Source organism: Mixophyes fleayi, chromosome 9, assembly GCF_038048845.1.
Source record: "Mixophyes fleayi isolate aMixFle1 chromosome 9, aMixFle1.hap1, whole genome shotgun sequence".
Lineage (NCBI taxonomy): Eukaryota > Metazoa > Chordata > Amphibia > Anura > Limnodynastidae > Mixophyes > Mixophyes fleayi.
The window spans coordinates 81906039-81932107 of NC_134410.1; the positions used below are offsets into that span (position 1 = coordinate 81906039).

At 42.2% G+C, this 26069-nt stretch overlaps 1 protein-coding gene across 1 annotated transcript in view; it reads right to left on the reverse strand.

The window, feature by feature from the left end:
• LOC142100783 (Krueppel-like factor 5) overlaps positions 1-23806 on the reverse strand; it is an 81164-nt gene extending 57358 nt beyond the window's left edge. The window contains exon 1 of the mRNA XM_075184588.1: positions 23536-23806. Coding sequence (XP_075040689.1) covers positions 23536-23685 — 150 coding nt within the window. The 5' untranslated portion in view covers positions 23686-23806. The remainder of the gene's footprint in view (positions 1-23535) is intronic.
• Between the last annotated feature and the right edge of the window lie 2263 nt (positions 23807-26069).

Sequence of the window (26069 nt, forward strand, 5' to 3'; positions counted from 1 at the left end):
AGTGATGGACAGGTGAGGAGAGGCAAGTCTGACAAGAACATATATGAATGTGTATAGAGACAATTTTTTCTTTGAAGTAGGTTGCAAAGTCAAGAGCAGTGATGGACGAGGGGGGAAGAGGTGGGGGAGGATACAGTAGAGAATTAATGGTGGCAAAGGGACGTCAGGGTTTATTGGACAGGGAGGAGATGAGGCATGTGAAATAGGTTTGTTTGGCAAGAGAGAGGGCAGAATAGTAGGAGGAAAAGATGAATTAATAGTGGGTGAAATCAGCAATGGAGAGGAATTTCCTCCATTGGCATTCAGAGGAGAGGGAGCACTTTTGGAGGAGACGAGTAAGGGGATAGTGCCAGGGTTGGGGTTTAGATTGGCCGGGACAAAGGGGGGTAGCAGGGGCAGCAGTATCAAGGGCAACAGAGAGTGTGGTGTTGTAAAGAGAGACAGCAAAAAGAGCATATGCTGATATTATATGCTACTGTTCATACCTGATCCCTTAGGGTAACAAGTACTAAAAAGTGTTATGGTGGTTTTTAGGTGCCCCTTCATAGGGAGCATGTGAGGTGCAATATACTCTTTAGGTCCGAGTCATTAAGGAAAGGCAGAAAAAGGAGTACATTTTCTCCGGGCAAACCATGTTGCAATGCAAGGGATGCAAATTAGTTTAATATTTTGCACATAAATTATTAACTGTCTGTTTTTCAATTTAGCACACAAATACTTGATAGTTTTATTTTTACACTGAAATTGAAAGTTGATCTAGGACATGTCCTACCCCAACTATAAATCTGTCCCCACATTTTAAATTTCACTTCCTCTCCAATTTAACATGGTTTTGCCCAGGTGCAAAGTTACTCCTCTTTTATGCTTTGCTCTGCTTAATAACTCAAGACCTTGGTCTCTACGCTGTTTGGGCCTACTTGCCTCATGTCTTTCCCACCCGCAATATTAGTCTATGCCCAATATGTTACACTAGCTTGTGCCTGATATGGTTTACCTACCGTTGCCCATTATGTTAAACCTACCTAATTATACAAGTATATGTGCTCCTGTATTCCTGAGAAAATAGATAATGGCAACATTAAAACATAAAAGCAACATTAGTTCAGCAGAGAAGAAGGAGATGTGGAGGAGGTCCCTTCTCAAAATATAATAACACAATATTTAAAATGAATAAAAACAACAACAAAGAAGCACAGTGTCACTGCAAAGAAAATCACTGCAAGTTATACTGCATATCCCACTTTTCGGCATGAACAAATTTACCTTGTGCACAGAAGGGCTCATTTAAATGAGCCTTAGTAATCTGCTGTTCATTTTATCTATAATTCTCTGGTTGCTGCAATCTGGGCTTCAATTACAATTAATGTTAATAACACATATATAACAATAGTTATTAAGTTCAGCCCAAGGTACTGAATGAATTTTCCATTACTACTAAGCACTGCTATAAGCGTTTAGATGCTCAGTTTGGCTACTTATTGATCTTGACCCTCCCACTTCAAACATGGGCACAAAGGTCCTTGTTCATGAAGGAACGTAAATGCCAACACGTTCCATATTTTGCGTAAAATTGCTCTGTGTATGCCCAGAAACTGTCTTTATGCCAGTGAATGCAGCAACGTAGCCAACGTACAGTAAAGGGTGTGCCAAGTTCGTGCGCACACAACAACTTCCGATTCAAGCTTTGGGCATCTCTGTCTTATCACTTGCACTATCAGGAGCAGCTGTAAACATGCATATTATGTACAGTAGACATTCATAACATCCTCTTAAATGTATTTTATTTGGGAGATGAAAATAAAAAAAAAACTTTAAACAAAAAGAAATGTTTTGTCATTAATGACTATATTCTTAACTATATTATTAACAGGGGACATTAATAGTTTAGGATGTATTCTGCAATGTATTGTCTGTTAGACCAGAGTGCACCTAGACCCATAGTCAGCAACAGACATACTATATAAACAAAAGTATTTGGCCACACCTGTTAATTATTACATTGAGGTGTTTCGATCAGACCCGTTGCCAGAGGTGTATGAAACAATCACCTAGCCATGCAGTCTCCATTTGCAAACATTTGTGATACAAAATGGGTCGTTCTGAAGAGTTTAGTGACTTCAAGCGTGGTACTGTGATAGGATGCGACGTTTGCAATAAGACGGCTTGTGAAATGTCATCGCTGCTGGATATTCCATGGTCAACTGTAAGTGATATTATTAGAAGGGGGAAGCATTTAGGAACAACAGCAACTCCGCCACGAAGCGGAAAACTATGTAAAATCATAGAGTGGGGTCAACGACTGCTAAGGTGCATGGTGCGTAAAAGTCGTCAACATTCTGCTGATTCCATAGCTGAAGAGTTCTGAACTTCCACTGGTATTAATGTAAGCACAAAAACTGCGCGCCAGGAGCTTAATGGAATGGGTTTCCATGGCCAAGCAGCTGTACGCAAGCCTCGCATCACCAAGACCAAGGCCAAGCGTCGGATTGAGTGGTGTAAAGCATACCGACACTGGACTGTGGAGCAGATGAAACTTCTGTGGAGTGACAAATTACGCTTCTCTTTTTGGCAGTCTGATGGGAGAGACTGGATTTGTCCACCTTTTGTATTTAGATGTAGAGGGTCATTTTAAGTAATGGAATCCTCTGGCTGCTATAGCTGGTAATTGTTAGGAACCCCTCCAGCCAGCACAACACCACCCGGAGTCTGCTCCGAAAGTCTGGTATTCACTGTTGCCCCTAGTGGTGGGGACAGACTTGGCCACAGACAAACGGAGGGTTGTTTAATGTGTACCAGCTGTGGAGAACCCAGGAACAGAGAGTTATGGCAGACAGCGTATCCAGAGAACAAGCCAAGGTCAGGGTTTCACTTGCTTGGTAGAATAGTCAGAAAACACGCCAAAGCTCGAGGTCACAAGCAAATCAGCAGATCCAAAGTTCAAGCCAGAAGGTCAAGGGCACAGGCAAAAAGGCAAATCCAAGCTGCAGGCAGGGGTCATACACGGCAAACGGAAGTCCAAAGGTTTTCACACCAACAGCACAATAGCAGGCAGCAAACAGAAGTCTGGAAGCTATAACTGGCAGGGAGGCTAAGCCCTCCCTGCCTTAAATACAGAAATGAACCCATGAGAGCCTAGCTCTCTAATTGCAGTCAGACTGGCCACTGATTAATTAATTAATTAGCCCGCAGGCTTGCTAGCATGCTGCGCACGCGCCTGCCTGCCCCATAGTGCCGGGACGCGGCGCTGAACTACTTAGTGTCCGACCGTTGCTACGGCAACGGTCGGGCTGGCCCCGGAAGAGACGTCCCGGTCGTCATAGCGACGTTCGGGACGCAGATGAGAGAACAGTACTCCCCCCTTGAGGAGGGTTCAAGGCACCCCGACATCCAGGTTTTCCAGGAAATTGTTTGAAGAATTCCTCAATGAGTTTGCGGGCGTGCAGGCGTCTCCATGGAATCCAGGATCGTTCCTCCGGACCACGATCTTTCCACTGAACTAAGAAATGGATTTGCCCCTGGACCTTTTTGGAGTCCAGAATCTTCTCCACCACGTATTTCTTGTGGACTTTCGGAATGACAGGCTGAGACTTTCGTAAGTAACGGAGCCTAGACTTGTGTGCAGGAATAGCAGGCTTCAGAAGAGAACAGTGGAAGGTGTTCGGCATCCTAAGTGAACAAGTGTCACGGCTATGGATATTTTGAGGATCCCCAACCTCTACCAAGGTGGTAAAAGCAGAGGATGGTGGAGACAGAATCCGCTGGGGTTGATAGTTCAACTTGAGAGAAGCACAAGGAACGATACACAGACGATGATATAGTGTTGCAATTAGTATATTGATAGATGATTCAGCAACAGTAGATGACAGATGTAAAATATATATAAATACAACTCAGTTGGGCTGAGTACACGGCAGTTCATAAAACAATACAATTACAGCAGTACAGCAGTTACAGATGGTAACCATTAGCAATGGCATGTATTGGCAGAAACAGTTCAACGCTGAGATAATGATATAGAACACTTGAACCTTCAGAACACACTCAGCAGTAAAGGAGAATCACTGACACAGCTGAAAGTCCAATATGAGTAGTAAATAGACTTGGCTGATCCAGATGAAAGTATGATTCACTTTAGCAGATGGTACAGGTAACATAATGGTTCAAACAGCGGAACAGGAGATGTTAAAGCAGTCCAAAAACTTGGACAATCAGGAAACATGCAATTGAATGTTGCTTAGAAGTACAGCGTGGCAATAATAGTCCAACCATGCGTAACACTAGGAGTCACATACAATCCCAGTTCAACAAAAGGCGAGAGTTCATCATTAAACAGGATACAGCTGACAATGCACACAACTTGAATAACGGAACTGGCTACTAGCTCGGCAATATATATTCAGTAAACAGTCCAGCAACTAATAATCAGCAGAGTGGTAATATAGCCATGCCAGACATAGAACCACAGATGACAAGAACTTCATTGTAGTTCAATGAAGAATACAGTCAGCCGGGCCAAGAGATAGTTGAGCCAAATAGGAGTGCAGATGTAGTAGGCAACTCACGAGACAGTTCGGTGTGCAGATGGATATCAACGAATGATATCAGCTTGTAAATGATCACGAAGTGGTAAACAGCGGAGCCGATGAGAAAGGTGATGACCAGCAGAACTCGGCAACAGATAACATCCAGGAGATAGTCACGAAGTCAGATATGCCGCCAGAACCCACGGCAGTGTGAGTAACATGAAGATCAGGCAATGAGTCCCTGATCCCAGAAGGTTGAAATAGTCTTCAGGAACCAATAAGCTTCAGAAGGAGGTCCCAATCAGGATAACATAAAACAGCTGTCACGATTCAGGAGTATTTCTTACTGGTTTTGGCACTACTCACCAAAGAGGCGTGGAGTCTAACGTGTTCCAGGTCTTCACCAGGAACCCCCGCAAGGAAGTATGGTCTTAGCTGCGGGAACACGCAGGTCGCGGTCCTCAGAGGGAGCAAACAGTGAATCGATAGGATGGAAGCGGTGTCAGGCAGGCCGGGTCAGAACCGAGAGATCAGTAGATGCCACAGGGGAAATCCAATGTCCGTAGTCAGGAGCAAGCCGGGTCAGGTATCAGGAGCGCAGAAGAATGGTCACACTAGCCGAGGTCAATTCACAGGCGAGCACAGAATAGGAATGGTCAGGAAAAAGTAATACACAGGAGTCACAGATATGAAGTCACAGGAACGTTGGAGCAAGGATATGACCTAATACTCTGGCACTCATCATGTGCCAGAGTCTGCTTTATATATGGGACACAGGGGGCAGGACTACCTACGGCGGTGGTGGCGCTGAACACCACCGCCGGATACTGAGGATTGCTAGGCAACGGGACGTGCAGCTGCCGGGAACCGGCCGTCTATTGTTGGAAGAGAGCGCCCGTCCCTGTGCGGAGGAAGAGACACAGGGACGGCGCGTGACAGTACCTCCTCTCTCTATTTGTCGGATTGATCTCTCTTTGAGAAATTGTTTCAATAGACGTGGTGCGTGGAGATCCTCCTTATTCACCCAGGATCTCTCTTCTGGCCCGAAACCTTTCCAGTGAACCAAGAACTGATGCCGTCCGTGAAGGATACGGAAATCCAAGATGCGACTGACTTCAAATTCTTCGCCTACAGCTGTCTGAATAGGAGCAGGAGGACGGGGCGACCGATAAAACTTATTAAGGATTGATGGTTTGAGGAGAGACACATGAAACACATTGTGAATCCTTAGAGAGGGAGGCAGCCGGAGTCTATACGTCACAGGGTTGATAACGTGTGATAGGGAAAGGGCCAATATAATGTGGAGCCAATTTTTGAGAGGGTACTCGGAGTTTGAGGTTGCGAGTAGACAACCAAACCTTGTCATGGATCTGAAGCAAGGGAATATTTCTTCTATGACGATTAGCAGCTTGCTTATTATGTTGGGAAGTCTCCTGGAGCTTGTTTTTAGTTTTTTCCCAAATGCGAGAGAAGTCCCGAGTTAGAATATCAGCAGCAGGAACTGGAGATGGAATATGACTGGAGAAGTTAGGGAGGGTGGGCTGGGTTTCATAAACGACATAGAAGGGAGAGGAACCTGAGGATTCGTGATGATGAAAGTTATGCGCGAATTCTGCCCAGGGTAGGAGACTAGACCATTTGGATTGGTTCTATGAAGAAAAACATCGCAGAAAGACCTCCAGGTCTTGGTTAACACGCTCTGTCTGGCCATTGGTTTGAGGATGATAGCCAGAAGAATATTTGAGTTCAGAACCGAGTATCTTGCAAAAGGCCTTCCAGAACTGTGACACGAATTGGACTCCACGATCCGAGATGATTTCATGAGGACAGCCATTGAGCCTAAAGATCTCTTTGATGAAGATAGTAGCCAATTGAGATGCAGATGGAGGAGCAACCAGGGGCACGAAATGGGCCATCTTAGAGAATCTGTCCACCACAACCCAGATAGTAGTAAACCCGTCGCTAATAGAGAGATGAAATCCATCAATATGCTTTGCCATGGAAGATCAGGAATAGGAAGTGGTTGCAAAAGACCAGAAGGTGCTGACCTCGGATTCTTACAACGGGCACAAGTTGCACAGGAAGCCACGAATTCTCGAACATCGGAATGAAAGGTTGGCCACCAGAATCGTTGCCGTAGAAATTGATATGTCTTCTTGACAACAGCATGTCCAGATAGTTTGGAGGAGTGTGCCCACCGTAGAGCTTTGGGTCGTAAATCCGTTTCCAAGTAGGAACAACCTCTGGGGGGTGTTCTAGCAGAGGCCCCGTTAAGGGCAATGATACTGGTGGGAGAGATGATGGGAAGAAGCTCCGAGGGAGAACATAGGTCAGAATTGTCGAATGAACGAGAGAGAGTATCTGCCCGCACATTTTTGGAACCAGAATAGTATGTCAGGACTAGATTAAAACGAGAGAAGAAGGATGGCCATCGTGCCTGACGTGGGTTAAGACACCGTGCTTCACTAATGAAGAGCATATTTTTGTGGTCCGTAAAGACTGTCACAGGATGGCGGGAGCCCTCCAGGAGATGGTGCCACTCCTCCAGGGCAGATTTGATCGCGAGGAGCTCCTTGTCGCCAATGCCGGAATTCTTTTCATGACTAAGAAACTTTTTAGAGAAGAACCCACAGGGGAGATGCGGACTAAGTCCGGATTTCTGGAACAGGACTGCCCCTATACCAACAGCGGATGCATCCACTTCAAGAAAAAAGGGTTTTAGTTGGCCCGGTTGTGAGAGCACGGGGGCAGACGTAAAGGCTAGTTTCAGCCAGTCGAAGGCCTCTAAGGCGTCAGGAGGCCAATTTTTAGGATCAGCCGATTTTCGAGTCAGGGCAGTTATTGGAGCGATTACAGAGGAAAAGTTCTTGATGAACTGCCTGTAGTAGTTGGTAAACCCAATAAATCTTTGGATGGCTTTGGTGCCCTGGGGACGAGGCCAACTAGTAACGGCTGATACATTTTGTGGATCCATGCGCAATCCAGAGCCTGAAACGATGTATCCAAGAAAAGGGATCTGTTTGACCTCGAAGATACATTTTTCTAGTTTGCAGTACAGTTGGTGGGTGCGTAAATGTGATAAGACCTCCTTCACATGACCCCGATGGGAAATTATATCTTGTGAGAATATCTGGGTATCGTCCAAATAGACAACAACAAAACGATATAAGACGTCTTGGAAGACCTCATTGACAAAGGACTGGAAGACTGCGGGGGCGTTACAAAGCCCAAAGGGTATCACAAGGTATTCGAAGTGTCCGTCTCGCGTATTGAACGCAGTCTTCCATTCGTCTTCTTGACGAATACGCACAAGATTGTAGGCCCCTCGTAAGTCCAGTTTGGAAAAGACTTGAGCTCCGCTGATTTTATCAAACAGATCAGTAATGAGGGGTAATGGATAGAGGTTCTTGATGGTAATTTTGTTCAGTTGTCGGTAATTGATACAGGGGTGAAGGCCCCCATCCTTCTTTTTAACGAAGAAGAATCCTGCGCCAGCTGGGGACGAAGATTTTCGGATGAATCCCCGGGATAAATTCTCGGAAATGTATTGTGACATGGCTTGACTCTCGGGTAAAGATAAGAGATAAGTCCTGCCACAGGGAATCTGTTTGCCCGGAATCAGTTCAATCGGGCAATCCCAAGGGCGATGAGGCGGCAGGATCTCCGATCTCTTCTTGGAAAAGACGTCTTTGAAGGCCTGATAGGCCGATGGAAGGGTAGTCTCTTCTGGAACGGTGCGAGTAATACAGACTTGTGGACGAGGGGAGGAGAAGCACTTGTTATGACAATGCGGACCCCAGAAGATAACTTCAGCTCGGACCCAGTTGAGTTGAGGAGAATGGGTTCGAAGCCAAGGAAGGCCCAGAATTAGAGGATTCACAGATTGTGGTAACACAAGGAATTGGATCCACTCTTGATGTAAGGCCCCTACCAATAGCTGAACCGCACTCGTGATGCTGGAGATGATACCGTTGCTGACGCGGTTACCATCCACGGCTGTGAGTGTAAGCGGTTGAGGCAGATCTTGAATGGGAAATCGGAGCTGTGAGGCAAGAGAGGCCGAGATGAAATTCCCTGCGGCACCGGAATCCACGAAGGCAAGGGTTTTCTGGAGTCCTTTAGTGGTCATAAGCTGGACGGGCATCAGGAACTCGGGATCAGAGGTAGAATAGAGAGTGGAAACGGCAACTCCTAGGGCGGCCTCCCTTTTACCGTCTAGGAGGAGGCGTTTCCCAGTCTCCTAGGGCAAAGACTTAATACATGACCAGCTTCTCCACAGTATAAACATAATTTCTGCTTGAACCGTCTCTCGCGTTCTTCAGGCGTCAATCTTGAACGGCCAAGCTGCATAGGCTCTACCGTGGAAGATAGGGGATTTTGAAATTGGGGGGCCATTCGAGGAGTACGTCTAGTAAAGGATCTCTCTGAAGTTCTCTCCCTGAAGCGAAGATCAACCCTGATACATAGAGAAATAAGAGAGTCCAGTTCCGAGGGGAGTTCTCTAGTGACAAGTTCATCTTTGATTGGGTCAGTAAGACACTGCCAGAAGGTGGCAATGAGGGCCTCATTATTCCACCGAAGCTCAGAAGATAGGGTGCGGAATTGTACCGCATATTGGCCGACAGACATGGAACCTTGCCGGAGATTTAGGAGACTGGAAGCAGCAGACGAAACCCGACCTGGTTCATCGAAAACTCTTCGGAACATGTCAATAAAAGTAGCCGAACTCTCCAGCAAAGGGTCATTGCGCTCCCATAGCGGTGAAGCCCAGGCCAAGGCTTGCCCACTGAGAAGAGATATTATAAAGGCCACCTTGGTATGCTCAGAGGAGAAGGCTGAAGAGTTGCACTCAAAGTGGATGGCGCACTGGTTGAGGAACCCTCTGCACCTCTTTGGATCTCCATCATACTTCTCCGGAGCAGGAATTCTAAGCCCGATAGACGAAGTCAGGGAGGAAGATGGAGCTACTGCGGCAGCAGCAGAGGGAGAGGGAGCAACGGAGGGTTCAGCCGGAGGGGGTTGGACCGCCTGCAAGGTGTCTAGCTGTGACATAATTCCTTGGACACACTGGAGTAAACGAGCTTGGTCCAGATGGATGAGGAGATCCCGAGCTGAGGGCTCACCTGTTCCATCTGTCATGGCCAGAGTATACTGTCACTATTCAGGAGTATTTCTTACTGGTTTTGGCACTACTCACCAAAGAGGCGCGGAGTCTAACGTGTTCCAGGTCTTCACCAGGAACCCCTGCAAGGAAGTATGGTCTTAGCTGCGGGAACACGCAGGTTGCGGTCTTCAGAGGGAGCAACCAGTGAAGTGATAGGATGGAAGCGGTGTCAGGCAGGCCGGGTCAAAACCGAGAGATCAGTAGATGCCACAGGGGAAATCCAATGTCCGTAGTCAGGAGCAAGCCGGGTCAGGTATCAGGAGCGCAAAAGAATGGTCACACTAGCCGAGGTCAATTCACAGGGAGCACAGAATAGGAATGGTCAGGAACGAGCCGGGTAATACACAGGATTCACAGATATGAAGTCACAGGAACGCTGGAGCAAGGATATGACCTAATACTCTGGCACTCATCATGTGCCAGAGTCTGCTTTATATATGGGACACAGGGGGCAGGACTACCTATGGCAGTGGTAACGCTGAACACCACCGCCGGATACTGAGGATCGCGTCCCGTTGCTAGGCAACGGGACGCACAGCTGCCGGGAACCGGAAGTGATGGCCGGTTGCCTAGCCGGCCTGTTGGAAGAGAGCGCCCGTCCCTGTGCGGAGGAAGAGACACAGGGAAGGCGCGTGACAACAGCCATGGAAAGGTAGGGACTCTGAAGCAAAAGACAAGCACCAACATAGTTCCTTAAAGGGCAAGTCACACGCTAGCACCTAGCTATGGGACGACTCTTGTTTTGAGTTGAAACGCGTTGGACTGTTAGGTGTAAGCGGGACCTCTTGATCCTGTGGATCGGATTACATCTTTAGACACTTTCTATATGTGATCATCCTGGAGAAATCTGGTATGAGTTTCTATATTACCATTGCTTCAGAGAGAATTGGTTTTAATGTTTTATTATCATATGATGTCTCTGGTATGAGATAGATGTTTTTTAAAAAATTTGAGTTTGTCAATTTTTTTTTTGTTTTGCTATATATACTGAGGAACCCCTCTGAATCGATGTGGAGGAGAAATCTGTGGAGGATATTTAGAAAGGCTTGATTACACTGAGGAGCTCGTAAGCATACATCCTTTGGGGGATATGTGAATACATCACAAGTATTATTGGTGTGATTTCGTTTATTCATCACAGGGTGGAAGATTACGTCTTTCTGGGAACTATTTGGATTATCTATCATAAGTGTTGTGAACATATTACACTATTTTCTCCTTTTTGTTTGTTTTTTTCTTTATTTTATGAGTATTGCCATCAGACCATATGAGCAAGGAGATCTATTGCGATCCCGTTTGAGAAAGGGGTTTGAGAGAGAACTTATAAGGAATTCATCACCTCAATATATGTGAATAAGGTGCGCGCCTGTTGTATATGTGTTTGTGATGCACCGGTACAAAAAGACGCCCCGCAGGTATTTCAGCAGGGGCTATCTTTTGAAACTGACGTACCATGTTTCCTAAGTCTTGAGTCAACCCCGGCATGAATGATAGAAGTCGGAATTATAGGTGGAGGTTCACCAGTGGGTAGTTGATACGGTAGAAAGCTCCTGGACAAAGCATCCGCCTTAGTATTCCTAAAACCAGGTCTGTAGGTTAGGACAAAATTGAAACAGGTAAAGAATAAGGCCTATCGAGCTTGTCTGGAGTTTTACCGTTTGGCAGACTCAATGTACAACAGGTTTTTATGATCAGTGAAGACTGAAATCGTATGCACTGCTCCCTCAAGCCAGTGACGCCACTCCTCGAATGCCCACTTGATTGCCAGGAGTTCCCGATTGCCCACATCGTAGTTGACTTCAGCAACAGAAAACTTGCGTGAAAAGAAGGCACAGGTATGCACTTTATGATCACCAGGGTCCCTCTAGGATAAGAGAGCACCAGCGCCTACTTCCGAGGCATCCACTTCCAGAATAAATGGCAACTGCGTATTAGGATGCTTGAGATTCGGAGCAGTAGTGAACGCATTCTTAAGAGCTTCGAACGATGCAATGGCCTCTGGTGACCAATTACTGGGATCCACCACTTTGCGGGTAAGAGCAGTGATGGGAGCCTCTAAATCGGAAAAAGCCTGAATAAATCTCTGATAGTAATTTGCAAAGCGCAGGAATCTTTGAATTGCTTTCAGATTCGTGGGACGTACCCACTCCAGGATGGCTTGGACTTTACAAGAATCCATAGAAAATCAATCGGGGGAGATTACGTATCCTAGAAACGACACTTTTTTGACATCGAATTCACACTTTTCCAGTTTGGCGAAAAGATGATGCTCTCTGAGCTTAAGCAGAACTTGTTTGACATGATTACAATGTTGAGGGAGAGACTGAGAATATATCAGGATATTATCCAGATATACTACAACGAAATGACCCAGGAAATCACGGAGAACCTCGTTAATGAGATCCTGGAAGACTGCAAGCGCATTACAAAGGCCGAAGGGCATGACAAAATACTCATAATGGACAGATTGAGTGTTGAAGGCCGTCTTCCACTCATCGCCCTCCCTGATGCGAATGAGATTGTAAGCGCCACGAAGATCAATCTTGGTGTATATGGTAGCATCCCTCAGCTGGTTAAACAGGACAGAGATGAGCGGAAGCGGATATGTGTTTTTGATGGTGATCTTGTTCAGACCACGAAAGTCGATACACGGACGTAGACTACCGTCCTTTTTGGACACGAAAAAACACCCAGCTCCTACAGGAGACTATAAAGGTCTGATGAAACCTTTCTGCAAGTTTTCCTTTACATAATCTTGCATTGCCTTAGTCTCAGGGCCAGAAAGGGAGTATAATCTTCCTTTGGGCAACTTGGATCCTGGAAGTAAATCAATGGCACAAACGAAGTCTCTATACGGGGGTAGAGAATCAGCCGCCTTCTTGGAAAACACATCCTGGAATTCACGATAAGCAGAAGGCAGTTGTTCCGGTAGCGGCTGCAGAAGCCGAAGAGACATGGCCAAACAGCTTTGAGTACAGTGGGTACTCCAATGAATAATTTCTCCAAGATTCCAGTGAATTACTGGGTTATGGAGATGGAGCCAGGGATGACCCAGAATTAGTGGAATGGAAGGGAAATCAATAAGGAGAAGAGACAGGGTTTCAGAATGAAGAGACCCAACTGTAAGTTGTAATGACGGAGTCGTGAAGGAAATCCTGCTTCCGTGTAAGGGACCCCCATTTAAACCACAGACGGTGATAGCAGAATTCCTTTTCACTAAAGGGATAGCAATGGACTTGGCAAAACTGATATCCAAAAAGTTCCCTGCGGCACCGCTATCGATAAATACAGAGATGGCAGAGGAGTGTGATCCACAGGAAAGATGAGCGGGAACTAGTAATGCAGGGAGGTAGGTGAAGGATACTGTACCAGGGAATCCTTTATTTGTTCCGACAACCCCAATACGGAACTGGCTGCGCAAAGCTTGGTCATTCCACTCACTGTCAGTGGACCAGCGCCGGAATTCGGCAGCGTATTCTTCCGCAGAATGTCGGCCTTGCTTTAGGGATCTGAGGTGGGCCTCAGCGGAGGCTTCCCGATCTGGGTCATCATACAGGAGGCCTAGGGCTCTGAAAAAAGAATCCACAGACCTCAGCGAAGGACTGTCGGAAGGCAAGCTGAAGGCCCAGGACTGCGGGTCCCCCTAAAGCAACGAAATCACTATACCCACTCTTTTTTGTTCAGAGCTGGAGGAGCGGGGTCGGAGACGGAAGTAAAGTTTACAACTCTCCTTAAAGTTACGGAAGAGACTTCTGTCCCCAGAGAATCGATCCGGCAAGTTCAGCTTGGGCTCCACGTTAGGAGCTGACGGGTTCTGCTGAACTTGGACTTGCACAGCTCTGGTGGCCTCTTCCTGAGCAGATAAACATTGAACAAAGTTTTGGACCACTTGGGAGATGGACTGCATCTGACCTGCCAGAACTTGGGCTGGAGAAAGGTTCGCCCCGCTCTCATCCATGGAAGCGAATACTCCAGAAGTTTATGGCCGGTTATAATGTTAGGAACCCCTTCAGCCAGCACAACACCACCCGGAGTCTGCTCCGAAACGCTGAAATTCACTGTTGCCCCTAGTGGTAGGGACAGACTTGTCCGCAGACCAACGGAGGGTCGTGTAATGTGTACCGGCTGTGGAGAACCCAGGAACAGAGAGTTATGGCAGACAGCGTATCCAGAGAACAAGCCGAGGTCAGGGGTCACTTGCTTGGTAGAATATTCAGAAAACACGCCAAGGGTCGGGGTCACGAGCAAATCAGAGGAATCCAAAGTTCAAGCCAGAAGGTCAAGGGCACAGGCAAAAGGCAAATCCAAGGTGCAGGCAGGGGTCATACACGGCAAACGGAAGTCCAAAGGTTTTCACACCAACAGCACAATAGCAGGCAGCAAACAGAAGTCTGGAAGCTATAACCGGCAGGGAGGCTAAGCCCTCCCTGCCTTAAATACAGAAATGAACCAATGAGAGCCTAGCTCTCTAATTACAGTCAGACTGGAAACTGATTAATTAATTAATTAGCCCGCAGGCTTGCTAGCAAACTGCGCACGCGCCCGGCTGTCCGATAGTGCCGGGACGCGGCGCTGAATTACTTAGCATCCAACCGTTGCGCAACGGTCGGGCTGGCCCCAGAAGTGATGTCCTGGTCGTCATAGCGACGGCCGGGACGCAGATGAGAGAGTCGCGGCGGCTGGGCACCGCCACGGCTCGTAACAGTAATAAAAAATCTCTTGCAGAATGGATCTAATGCTTACCATGGACTGAAAATGTTGCTTAAACACCATGGGCCTCATTCATTAACGCCCACAAAATGAACGTATTAGGCCTGATTCATTAAGGAAAGTAAGGGGGGGGGGGAATTTCGCCTGGACAAAACCATGTTACAATGCAAAGGGTGCAAATGAATTTATTGTTTTGCACATAAGATAATACTGTCTGTTTTTTCATACAGTACACAAATACTTGATAGCTTAATTTGTACAGTGAAATTTAAAGGTGATCTAGGACATGCTCTACCCCAACTATAAGTCTGTCCCCTTGACCTTCAATGGAACATGGTTTTGTCCAGGTGCAAAGTTACTCCCTTTTTTTGCTTTTCTTTCTTTAATGAATCAGGCACATTGTTCATATTTTTAAAAACGCAAGTAAATCAGGCTTTTGCACGCCCGTATTCAACTAAAAGCAGAACTAAATAAACCTCTCTTGCTGAATACAGGTCTAGGTACACTCTGCATGCTTGCCGTATTCAGATACAATACACTGCAAGATACGTGCAACACATATGTGGTATATAAAGGCCCAGCAGAAAAAATATTATTGTCACCTGGAAACCTATTCTGAGCTAATATAACATGAAAGTGAAAGAGAACACAATTTTCCTGACACACCATTCCACTTTAAAAATGCAACGTTGCATGCAGTGATTTGACAATCGAATACCTATGGTGTGACACAGGAACAGAGTTTCTCATTTACTTTTATGTTACTCTAACTGAGCATGCAGTATCCACGTCTCCTCGTCAGAAAGTCAGACATTGTCATTAGTGTCGCTATGATCTTGTTGCAATGGTAGTCATCATCGTTTCACACCCCACCCTCTGACACTGCCCAGATGGTGATATCAGGCATTTTAAGAGCTAAGGCGCCCTTGTAAGACAGCAGAACTACAGTCCATATAAACTATACTTGCAAGCATATTAGAGTGTTTCAGTACTGTAGATTATACATGCCAACTTTTAAGATTTCTCCCCCAGGAGATCCAGGGTAGAAGTCATGTGACATGGGGTAGGAGGAGGGCGTACTGTAATAGCCCTGCCCCCACTATAAAAAGCCAGAATTTACTGCATTGAATTGAGGGGGCGGGGCTTAATTATATTATTAAGCCCTCCTCCCCCCACCTCCATTCACTGCCGTGAATTTCGGCATATGCGGGAGCTTTGTCTACTTTTCGCAGAGTCCATGAGGACTCCCCAAAATTCGGGAGCCTCCCGGGAATTCCGGGAGAGTAGGCAAGTATTCTGTAGATCACTGCATGTTCCTAATTTAAAATGCAGTTTGTTTTACATCATTTGTGGGTGGGATTTTTGTGCTGTTTTTGACATGAATATAACAGCTTTGTGGATGTACATATTTTTTGGCTGAATAATCGACAACTGCTGAAACTAGAAATGTGCATTTTTATGCCTAATGGTGCCCAATATTGCAAAATTAAAATGGTGGCTTTATGAACCTGATATTTAATTGAGAAAAAGTATGTTGATTACAGAAACTTGGAGGAGTGCCTGTTACTGGCAAGCAGCCTTCCAGGTTATTAAGGCTGTTTTTTATGCCTGTTAGAGGTGATAAAACTTTCAGTGGGCACTGATGTGTGCTTCCAGGTGAAAACATAGTGTGCGACGGACAGTTGGAATCTAATGTGTTAATGATACCAAAGATCAGTACTGACAGCAAAATAGTTGTGGTGAAATCTCAAATGACTGAAATGCATATATTTTAATTTTATAGGTGCACATATATGGGCAAATCTCATAAGCCAACTAAAGGGCATAAGGAGGTTTATTTTTCCAGTGCCCTTAACTGTTACAATAGTAGGAGAAATGAAACAAGGGTGCATGATATTATTTTGTTCTTCTGCATGTCACTCTCTGCATCTGCCATGGAATTGTACCATGAAAAAAGACTACCTATTGTGCTTTTGAGCATGTACATATTATTGTGCTTATTTGGTGACATGTCTGTGTATCATAGTCTTTCTGTACTTTTCTTTTGCATGTATTTCACTAAAATAAAATTTGGTGTAACTGAGTGTTGAATGTGTGATAGGCAGTGGTTAAAAAGACACAGAAGAAATCTATATATGGGTAGGGTCCTTGTGTAAATTTTGAAATATCCGAATAGTTAAGCCATTATGTATAATTTATTGCTATAACTAAGTGATATCCTTTACTCGGTGTCATGTGATATTGTAGACACTGAAAAATGCAGTAATCATGCAGTTAATATCTATATTATATACTAATTTGTGTGCTTAACTAGTAAAACTGCTATCTGTTTACAGTGACTTTTCACACACCAGTTTTCCAACTATGACGCACGTCAGGGTAGCCACCCCTTGTAAATATTTTTTATTGACAATTCTATAAGGATTTACTGATGGATGATTTTTTTATTGACATTTTTATGTTCTTAAAAATATTTCTCCTAAGTGAAGGTAATAACAAGATCAAGAGAAGAAGCAATATCAGGGAACATAAAAAGTGGGCTTATATAAGTATGCAGTAAAGGGCATTTATGAGAATGGGAATAATACAGATGGCAGTAACTCTACGGAGCATTGTTTTGTACTGTGTGAACAGCTGGGTAGGTCAGGGCATTCTTGTTAAAGGTGGGTTACCTACAGTCATGCAACTGTTTCAATGGCCAAATGCAAAATTGAGATGGCACATTGAGAGAGGCATTCCCAGGTTTTTTGCTGTCCATAGAGACTTTCTGAATTTGAAAAACCACCCAACTTTTGCACCTCCTCTGAGGTAGAAGTGGCTTAGTGGTTAGCACTTCTGTCTCACAGCACATGGATCACAAGGATCATGAGTTCGAGTCCCGACCATGGCCTTATCTTTGTGGAGTTTGTATGTTCTCCCCCTGTTTGTATGGGTTTCTTCCCACACTCTAAAAACATACTAGTAGGTTAATTGGCTGCTATCAAATTGACCGTAGTCTGTGTGTATGTTAGGGAATTTAGACTGTAAGCCCCAGTTCTCTGTACAGCGCTGCAGAATTAGTGGTGCTATATATATAGCTGATGATGATCAGGCACTGGACTTTACTGTCAAAGGGACACATTTTGTATCATCCCAGCACTCTTCATATAAAAGGCATTTATAAATGCAAAATACATGTAGTAAAACATATCTAATAAAATAAGCAAAATGTACAAACACAGTCCAGATGTTCCTTAATCTAATTATTTCAAACATACAGCTTAAAATAATCACGACAGTGGAGGGACATCTGGGGGTAAATGTGTCAAGCTGCCGGTTTGAAAAAGTGGAGATGTTTCCTATAGCAACCAATCAGATTCTAGTTGTCATTTTGCAGAACGTGCTAAATAAAAGATAACTAGAATCTGGTTGCTATAGGCAACATCTCCACTTTGTCAAACCTTGATAAATTTATGCCCTGGACTGCTCTTATTGCATGTGGCCCTTTTGTGTGTTTGAACCTTTCATTACATTGGCTAAAATGTACTTTTCCACTAAAATATAACTGGAAAGCCCAAGATCAGACCAATTAAAAGTTTAGGACATTGCCTATCACCTCTAGCTTAAAGCAGGGGCAAAAATCATGTCCTTTTTTTCAGGGTGGAAAAAGCAGTCTTCCCCACTGAACAGCAAGGAACATCTTTAAAAAGAAACAGCCTCTACCCATATATCTCATTTCAATAATATTGCACAGAAAATATGTTCTGAACATGTAAATAGCACCAATTGGTTTAATACTCCCAATTGCTGTATTCCATTTTCAGGTTTTTACTAATCTCTACTTTCTCTGCATTGTTTTTGTAAACGTTTTAATATAACATAAACATTAAACAATTAACTAACAGTTCTCATATAAGTGATTACATAATAAAGAGAACGTTTTGTTGACAAAATATATAGCATGGAATGGATTTATATAAAGTATATATATAGACAGGATGATCTGAAAATAAACTTACGTGAAGTATCACTATTCGGGAAATACTCATAAGTCATTTTCTCTGCATTTTTAAGGACAGTTCCCAACCTTAAGGCACATTACAATGGAAGTAATTAATGCATTCAGACACTGCTAACCTATAATTTCAGGACCCTCTACCTGTACTTTTGACATGTTTGAGTAACTAATAGGAAAGTTTCACAATTACTAGTGTCAACTATGCCTAAGAAAAACATTTATATGTGCTTTAAGAAGTTTTTTTTATTTTAAATATAGGATTTATAGGTGTGACTGACAATATTATATGAATGCAAAAATGGAATTTTGAGCAACTAAAAAATGTTTTTCTTATTCTCCCTGTGTGGCAAGAAAACTTCTGGATTAAGTCCAGGGGCTGGCTCCACTGGGGGGCAGGGGAGCATCTGACCCCCTAGACTGGTCGCATAGCGGGCTACTTTGCGCTAGGTCACTGGGCCACAGGGCCACCTTAACAACAGTATGGGCCCCCGCGCATAGCAGTGCATCGGGGCCCCTATATATAAATATATAAGTAAAAAAAAAAAAAAAGCAACTTACCTTTCAATCACGATAAGTTGAATCCTCTTCGCTGTGCTCCTCCATGCTGTGCTCGCAGTGAATGTCTGGCGTGATGATGTCATCACGCCCGACATTCACTGCGAGCGCATCACGGAAGAGAAGTCCAGGGAGTGAGCTGGATCGTCACCTGACTTTAACAGTCAGGTGTACGCAAAAAGTAAGTTTCTTTTTTCTTTACAGGCTTTTTTACAGCAGCAGACCTGCCAGGGCCCCCTTTCCCCCTGGGCCCCCGGGCACCTGCCCATCGTGCCCAATGGGAAAGACGGCCCTGCTGGGCCACCTGTATTTTTTCCCCTTTAAAAGATTTCTAATAGGTTGCTGAATCAAGTCCTGCCCCCTGAGCTGAAATTTACCAGCCCTCCCCTGGGTGATGCACATCTGCCAAAAATGTGTATATACATATATTCCTATTAGCTGTTACCAGCCAAAGCTTTGTCTCTTTTATTCTTCTTGTATTATACCCCAAAATGAGCTGCATACCAGCAAAGAAAGCCCTTTTTTGGCTCTGCATTGATGAAGTATAAACATTTTAACAAAGCAATCTCAAGTTACATGTTTTTCGTGGTACACATTGCTTCATATTGTTAGATTTACAGGATTAGGTTCCAGATTCCGACAGTTAGGGGTTGGTAAATACAGAAACCAGAAGTTGCATACATCACATCTCAGGTATGTACCCTGCAGCCATGTAACTACACAGATAATCACACTGATTTTCCTTGCTAACCTCTTGATGTAATAGCTTTGCTAGCAAGACCTTTTAACTGTGATCATAGTGCTTAGCTATTCAATCTATTGCCTACCTGTTTAACCCATGCATGTACAGGACTAACCCTCTAACTCTTTATTAAACATCACTATAGTTATGTGATGGCTAGCACAGAGCTAGGCTAGTTTTAAGACAGACTCAATAGGCTGAGGAATTCTTTGTAACCTTAAGATTACAGTGCAACATATGTTTAGGAATACTAAGCCTAAAACACAAGTTGTCATATATATATATATATAAGAGCACACAAACACACTTACACACTTACCTGTCACGGTGAGGAGCATTATAAAAAAACAATTGGCAATGCAAGAGCAGTATAGGTAAAGATAGGTTAATTTTAAAATGCCATTTAAATTATACTTGGCATAACGCTCCTAGTTGTGGACAAAAACGTTATGTTTCAAAAACTGTAAACAAAAGGTATCCAGATACTAGACCCCATACCTGTATATGTATGTATGTAAAGTATGTATCTAAATATGTGTACCTAAAGCTGTGATCATGGGGGAACATGTTTTAATTCTGCACAGCAGCTTTCCTGTTTGTAGCCCCATTGCAGCTAGCCGTTTTAGCCTGAAGATTGCTGTGGACTGACAGTAATAACTTTCACTCAGATACAATGCAAATATAACTGCAGAAGTGCCATGCTCTTTTGTTCTCTGGAATATTTGTAAGCTAAAATGGGACAGACATTTGCAGTCAGATGGGAAGAGCTGGGTGACCTAGGGACATCCACTGCTGAACATGGGTTGAACACCTACATGTACCTACGTTTGCATCATCATGGAAAAACAGGATTTATTTTTATAGGAGATTATTTAAATAAGATAAAGGCCTGAAGAGGATTTACAGTAGTGTTCCTTGGTTTGTGGAAGAGGAGAAATTTATCAAATGGGGAAGAGCCCTATTGCAGGCTAAAATTGGTGTTTTCTCCAGCAATAGGCCTTGTTGTTTTGTTGCCAAAAGAGAGGGCACTTGGGGAAACCTATTTAACAAGTATTAGTGGAACTAAAACCCAAATATGGGCTTTCAGTTCCATTGTGCATACGTGAGGCGGCAACTGGCTCACGTGTGCACTACTAAGGAAACTAGAAAGGCAGACCTCTAAGTTAACCGTTAGCGCTCTGGGCCAGTTTGCCTGGGGTAGTTAAGTACCAAAAAATAACACTCAGCTGTCTTGCCAATATTTTTTTAAGAAATGCCAGCAATAGGAGACTTTTCTTTAAAATCTTACTTATAACCAGGATCTGGGATATATCGATAAATATACCCCTTAATTTTCTATATATTGCAACATAAAATATTGTATGTGTTAATTAGCATTATAGTTAACAACTCCATTTTTAATAGACCTGATTTAGGGCACACAAACTGAGTATTTTACTTTGGCGCATGATTGCTCATTAAAAAAAAAATTGGGCAAAAACACAGCTACTTTAAAGCACTGAACATAAAGACACTTTTACAAAGATGGGGTGTACTAAGAAGATATATTCAGGACATCCCATCTAGCCTCCCATTGGCATTTAGTGGATCAGACATTTCTGGTTTTCATGTTTGGCTATCGACTATTACTTTCCTGACCAACTTTTCATAGGCATTTACACTAAGTTATTATTAGAGTATATACAGTAAATAGATGTATTTGTATATGTGTACATATATTTTATGTTTTATTTCCTTCAATTTCTACATTCACACGTAACTGCAATAATCCTTATCTCCAATATACAAACTTTATGGTATGAGGTAACATTGTTATATTACAATAGGAATAGGTTTAATGATTAATGGGCCACTCCTGTGTGCGTGCCCTCTTGCACACCTGGGATTGCAAGTTGTCTAGCAGACCACAGTTTGTCTCATGTATTTCTATTGCGTCTATCAATGACATTTACTTAAAATGCAGAATGTAATTATACGGCATGGAGCACATAGAACAGATGTACATATATATAAAGGTATATATATATATATATATATATATATATATATATATATATATATTTATATATATATATATATATATATATATATATTATATAAAGAATCATACTTATGTATATTTGTATTTTTATATTACATAATATATTCTATAACTGGAACATAAGGCTCAGATTCAGATGTACAGGCTTACTCTGTATAAGTACACTGGGAGCGCTTTTAAGCAGCGTCAGAGATCTTTATTAGAAGATAAGTGTAGTGTACGTAAGTGAAGTAGAACACAGACCACATAGCAAAAACTTACTTTACAAGAAGTTGACACTTTGTCTACATTCTCTCTTACAAATGGAATAGATTTAATATCCCTATGACTTTTTTCTTCAAAACATAGATTAGATATTGCCTACATAGCCAACCTTTTGTTAAAATACTAAATAATATTGTGTGTTTTTGTTTTTATTTAAAACAAGCATTCTCTTTAGGCTAACTGGCATTAATGTAAGTTTATTCATGGGATTCAGATTAATATTCACTCCCTGTGAAGTAAAGTAGGAACAAGTGTTTTTGGTGCTTGGACTGGGTTATGCCACCTGTTTATTCTTCTTTGGGTTTGTGAAAATTCAGAAGAAATAACTATGACAATAGTTAAAATGATGATTGACCAGTACACTACATCTTATTGCATGAAAATCATCAATAAAATGCTCTTTAGAACTATTTAATTGATTTGTAATAATTAAAAAAAATATCTATTAGTGCGCTATGTATACAACACATTATAGTGTATATAGCTGCATGTGCATATGGAATCTTGTTGAACAGGTAGAACAATCATTTGTAGACATTGTATTTGTCTCCACTCCCTGATAAAATGCATTATCTAGTCCTCAGGCCGTTCTTATACTTATACAAGGAATCTGTACATTGTGATACCTGCTTTAGGCACATGGAGGAGATACTGTCTGTAATACAGTGTGTGCGTGTCAGTGATCATGATTTGTAATATACAGTGATTCTTCTTTAAACTACCCTCTTTATGATTCCACTTGTATATACTACAAAGTATACTGCCTGAACAAATGTGTATCAAAATATATTAATTCCATGATGACACTCCCTTTACTACCACTCTCATTATAATGCCTGTTTTGGTCTGTGTTTTAAGCTGGCGGTAGTAAGGGAGTACTGAAAACACAAATTAAAATAAAAGTAATAAAATACAGTTATAAAATACTTCTCAACACTTTTGTAATAATATTTTTTTTTAATTATTATAATGATGCATTTAATTATTAAATGGAGGTCATCAAGCATTGTTTTACTATCCACAGATCTGTGTGATATTTACTGTACATGGGACACTTTAAATCCTACATGTGCCATCCATGGATCCCTATCTATTTCAACATCTTCATGCCTAGACTTCAACAGTTTCATATACACATTATAATCACAGTGCTATGAATGTTTATAAATGTTTTGCTATTTATATAGCAAAACAGATCTAAATATGCATTCTTATAATACACTGATTTGCATACGAAACATATACACATTCAAATGTTTTCCAGCAAGGAGAGCAGAATGCAAGCTATCTGATCAGATTGTTAAAAATAAATACATTAAAATAATGTACATTTACAATTAATAATGAATGCATTCCATAGTAATAAAGCACACACGTAGAAAGAAAAAATGAAGAAAAGTGAAATTAAGAACAAGTGAGATAGAAAGTTAGTGCAAGGATTTCAGCAAGGAAAAAAATAAACCATAGGTTAATAACTAAAGAAAAAAAAAATAAGTTTGATTGATCACTAAACTTTCAATGTGTAAATTATTATCTCACCTCACTGAGCTCAGGTTGGGTCTCCAGCATCCTTATTGTAGGTTTGATATCCTCAAAAACTGCATTGTCTTCCACACCCTCCCCAGACATATTCACTGGTTTTAACTGGGAATACACAGCACTGTCACTGGAACTAGTTTGCAGGGTCATACCTGGACCCTACAAATTTAATTGAAATGTTTGTATAGTGACAAAAAGTCTTGTATTGCCTTAGTTGGATCCTGGGATAGAAATTGAAGGATTAATGTGTCGTGTAGGGTCTCTGTGCTATACCTGGAGAGGGAGGAGTAAGGGAAGGGGCTGGATGGGGATTTAGTGACGGTATGTTAAGCCAATTGAAAGTAGAATTTACTTATCTGTGACCAATCAGGAGTGAAAGTTAGTTCAGGTATGTATAATTGTGTTTTTACCTGTCTGAGTGCAGAGACTATAATGATTTTAAACCAGTCATCCCAGACAGATCTGCAGAGTGCATGAAATGATCTACAGATCTTTGTCCTTTTGCTCACAGAAGGAATTTCTGAAGTGTGAAAGAAATATGCTGCAGATAATAACTTTGTCCTATAATATTCAAGTGTTTCCTACACTTTACATAATACATCTAATTATCTACAAGTTTGTCAACTAACAGTGGTGATTATTTACAATAGATAACTATTGTACCTTATTTGGTGGCATTACACTTGCTGCTTATGCTTAGGTTCAAACCCCATAATGAAATAGAATAGTTTGCTCAAATGCTTTTTGCACCTTGCGCACTACACATCCACTTTGAATTGCCTAATTTACTTTTTCTGATTTTTCCTAAATACTGATGTTTTCAGCTATATTAAAGTATTAATCAAGTTATGAAAATAGGAAATCAGGCTGTATTTATTTAAATTCTCATATTTGTGAAATGGGAAATATTGAATATATTGGTATATTAGGGCTATACGGTGTGCTGGTGCAATAAGCCATGCATCTTGTGCTGTAACATTGGGTAAAGTGGTAAATAACTTTAGGTTTTCCACATATCATTAATTAAATTTAAACGAGAGGTGTGCACAGACATTTTTGTGTATAGGTTAATATGCATAATAAAAGGAACACAGCAGTCAATTGCTAAGAAAAAATATTTCTGCCTCTGAAAAAGCCATTTTTCTCCCAAAAACAGGTAATGTCCATTGGTATAATAACAGATGGAAAAATGGCTTTTGTCTTATTACCCCATGCGATAAATAAAACATTATTTTTGTGTTTATCCTATCTCCCTTGGATAGATGAAATAGAACATAAGGCACTGAAATTTGTGATGCAGAATTTAACATGGCAATGTTTTTCGTAAAGATAAATATTTGCTGACATTCTAAAAGTGGAACTGCCATCGAAGTGTTAGGATATGAGGGTTTTAGCAGTTGGAAATCAAAAGTGCAATAAAAAACATGTTTCTGCTGCTGCCATTATAGACCATTGTATATCAACCCAGGAATAAAGTGGCAACGATTGCCAGATCTGGCAGTTCAATTGAAGTGTTCACCATAAAGATGAGATCAGGAACTCCCTCCTTGCTTTAGGCAACAGTTTTATTGGGACTACCTCTGGATTTCTGTAATTTCATTCTACCTGATGATCACTCAGGAAATCCCTGGCTGTACAGATAGTGTTACCGTAATTCTGACTGCTACACAGACAACTAGTAAGACACCTGACATATTCTACAACATGTTAAAAGTGAAGTCCACTTATGTGCATCACACAGTATGCATAGTGCAAGGATACAGTGAAAATGTGAACTCTTAATTTCATGGTGCAGTGAAAAAAGATTAACTTAGTATGATATATCCATTATTTACAATCCCTTGCTACCACAAATATGGATTTATTTAGAAAAACAATTTTAGAAAAAAAATTCTATCACGGCTATTTATCATTAAAGCGTCCCTGGGGCAGCAGAGCGGAGACTTACCTCTTTGCTGACCAATCACAGTCCCTCCTGTGCTTGTGTAATCCTGCTTTGCCAGACATATGCACTGTACTGGAAGCCTCAGGCAGATTCAAAGAAATTAAAAAAAAAACAACAATTTTTAAATAATTTAAGATGCAAAAAAATGGTTTATGTAATTAAAAAGCGGTAGCTATTGCCGGCTTTGGGGCTTAGTAAACATGGAAAAGGCTTATCTCCAATATAAAGCTCCTAACTTCCTGTGATACATAGACCCTATAGACCCAATGCCCAACATATATAGCCTGTGCGTGAATGTCCACCATATACAAGATCATACCATGAAAACACAGTCCCATTCCAGCATATACCGATCTATCCCACCTATATATCCCCAAGCTATGATATAAAGCAGAATGCCATAATAACGGTTATACCCTATACAACCCCAATACAAACAAAAATACCCACCCTCTCAGGTCATCTAATCTTAAAGAAACAGTAAAATCAATGTTCCATTAATAAAATGTAGTGTGCCTGACTCCACTGGGACTCAGATACACAGCATATATTACCTTTTCTATCTAACTTAGATGGTTGTTCCTGGACA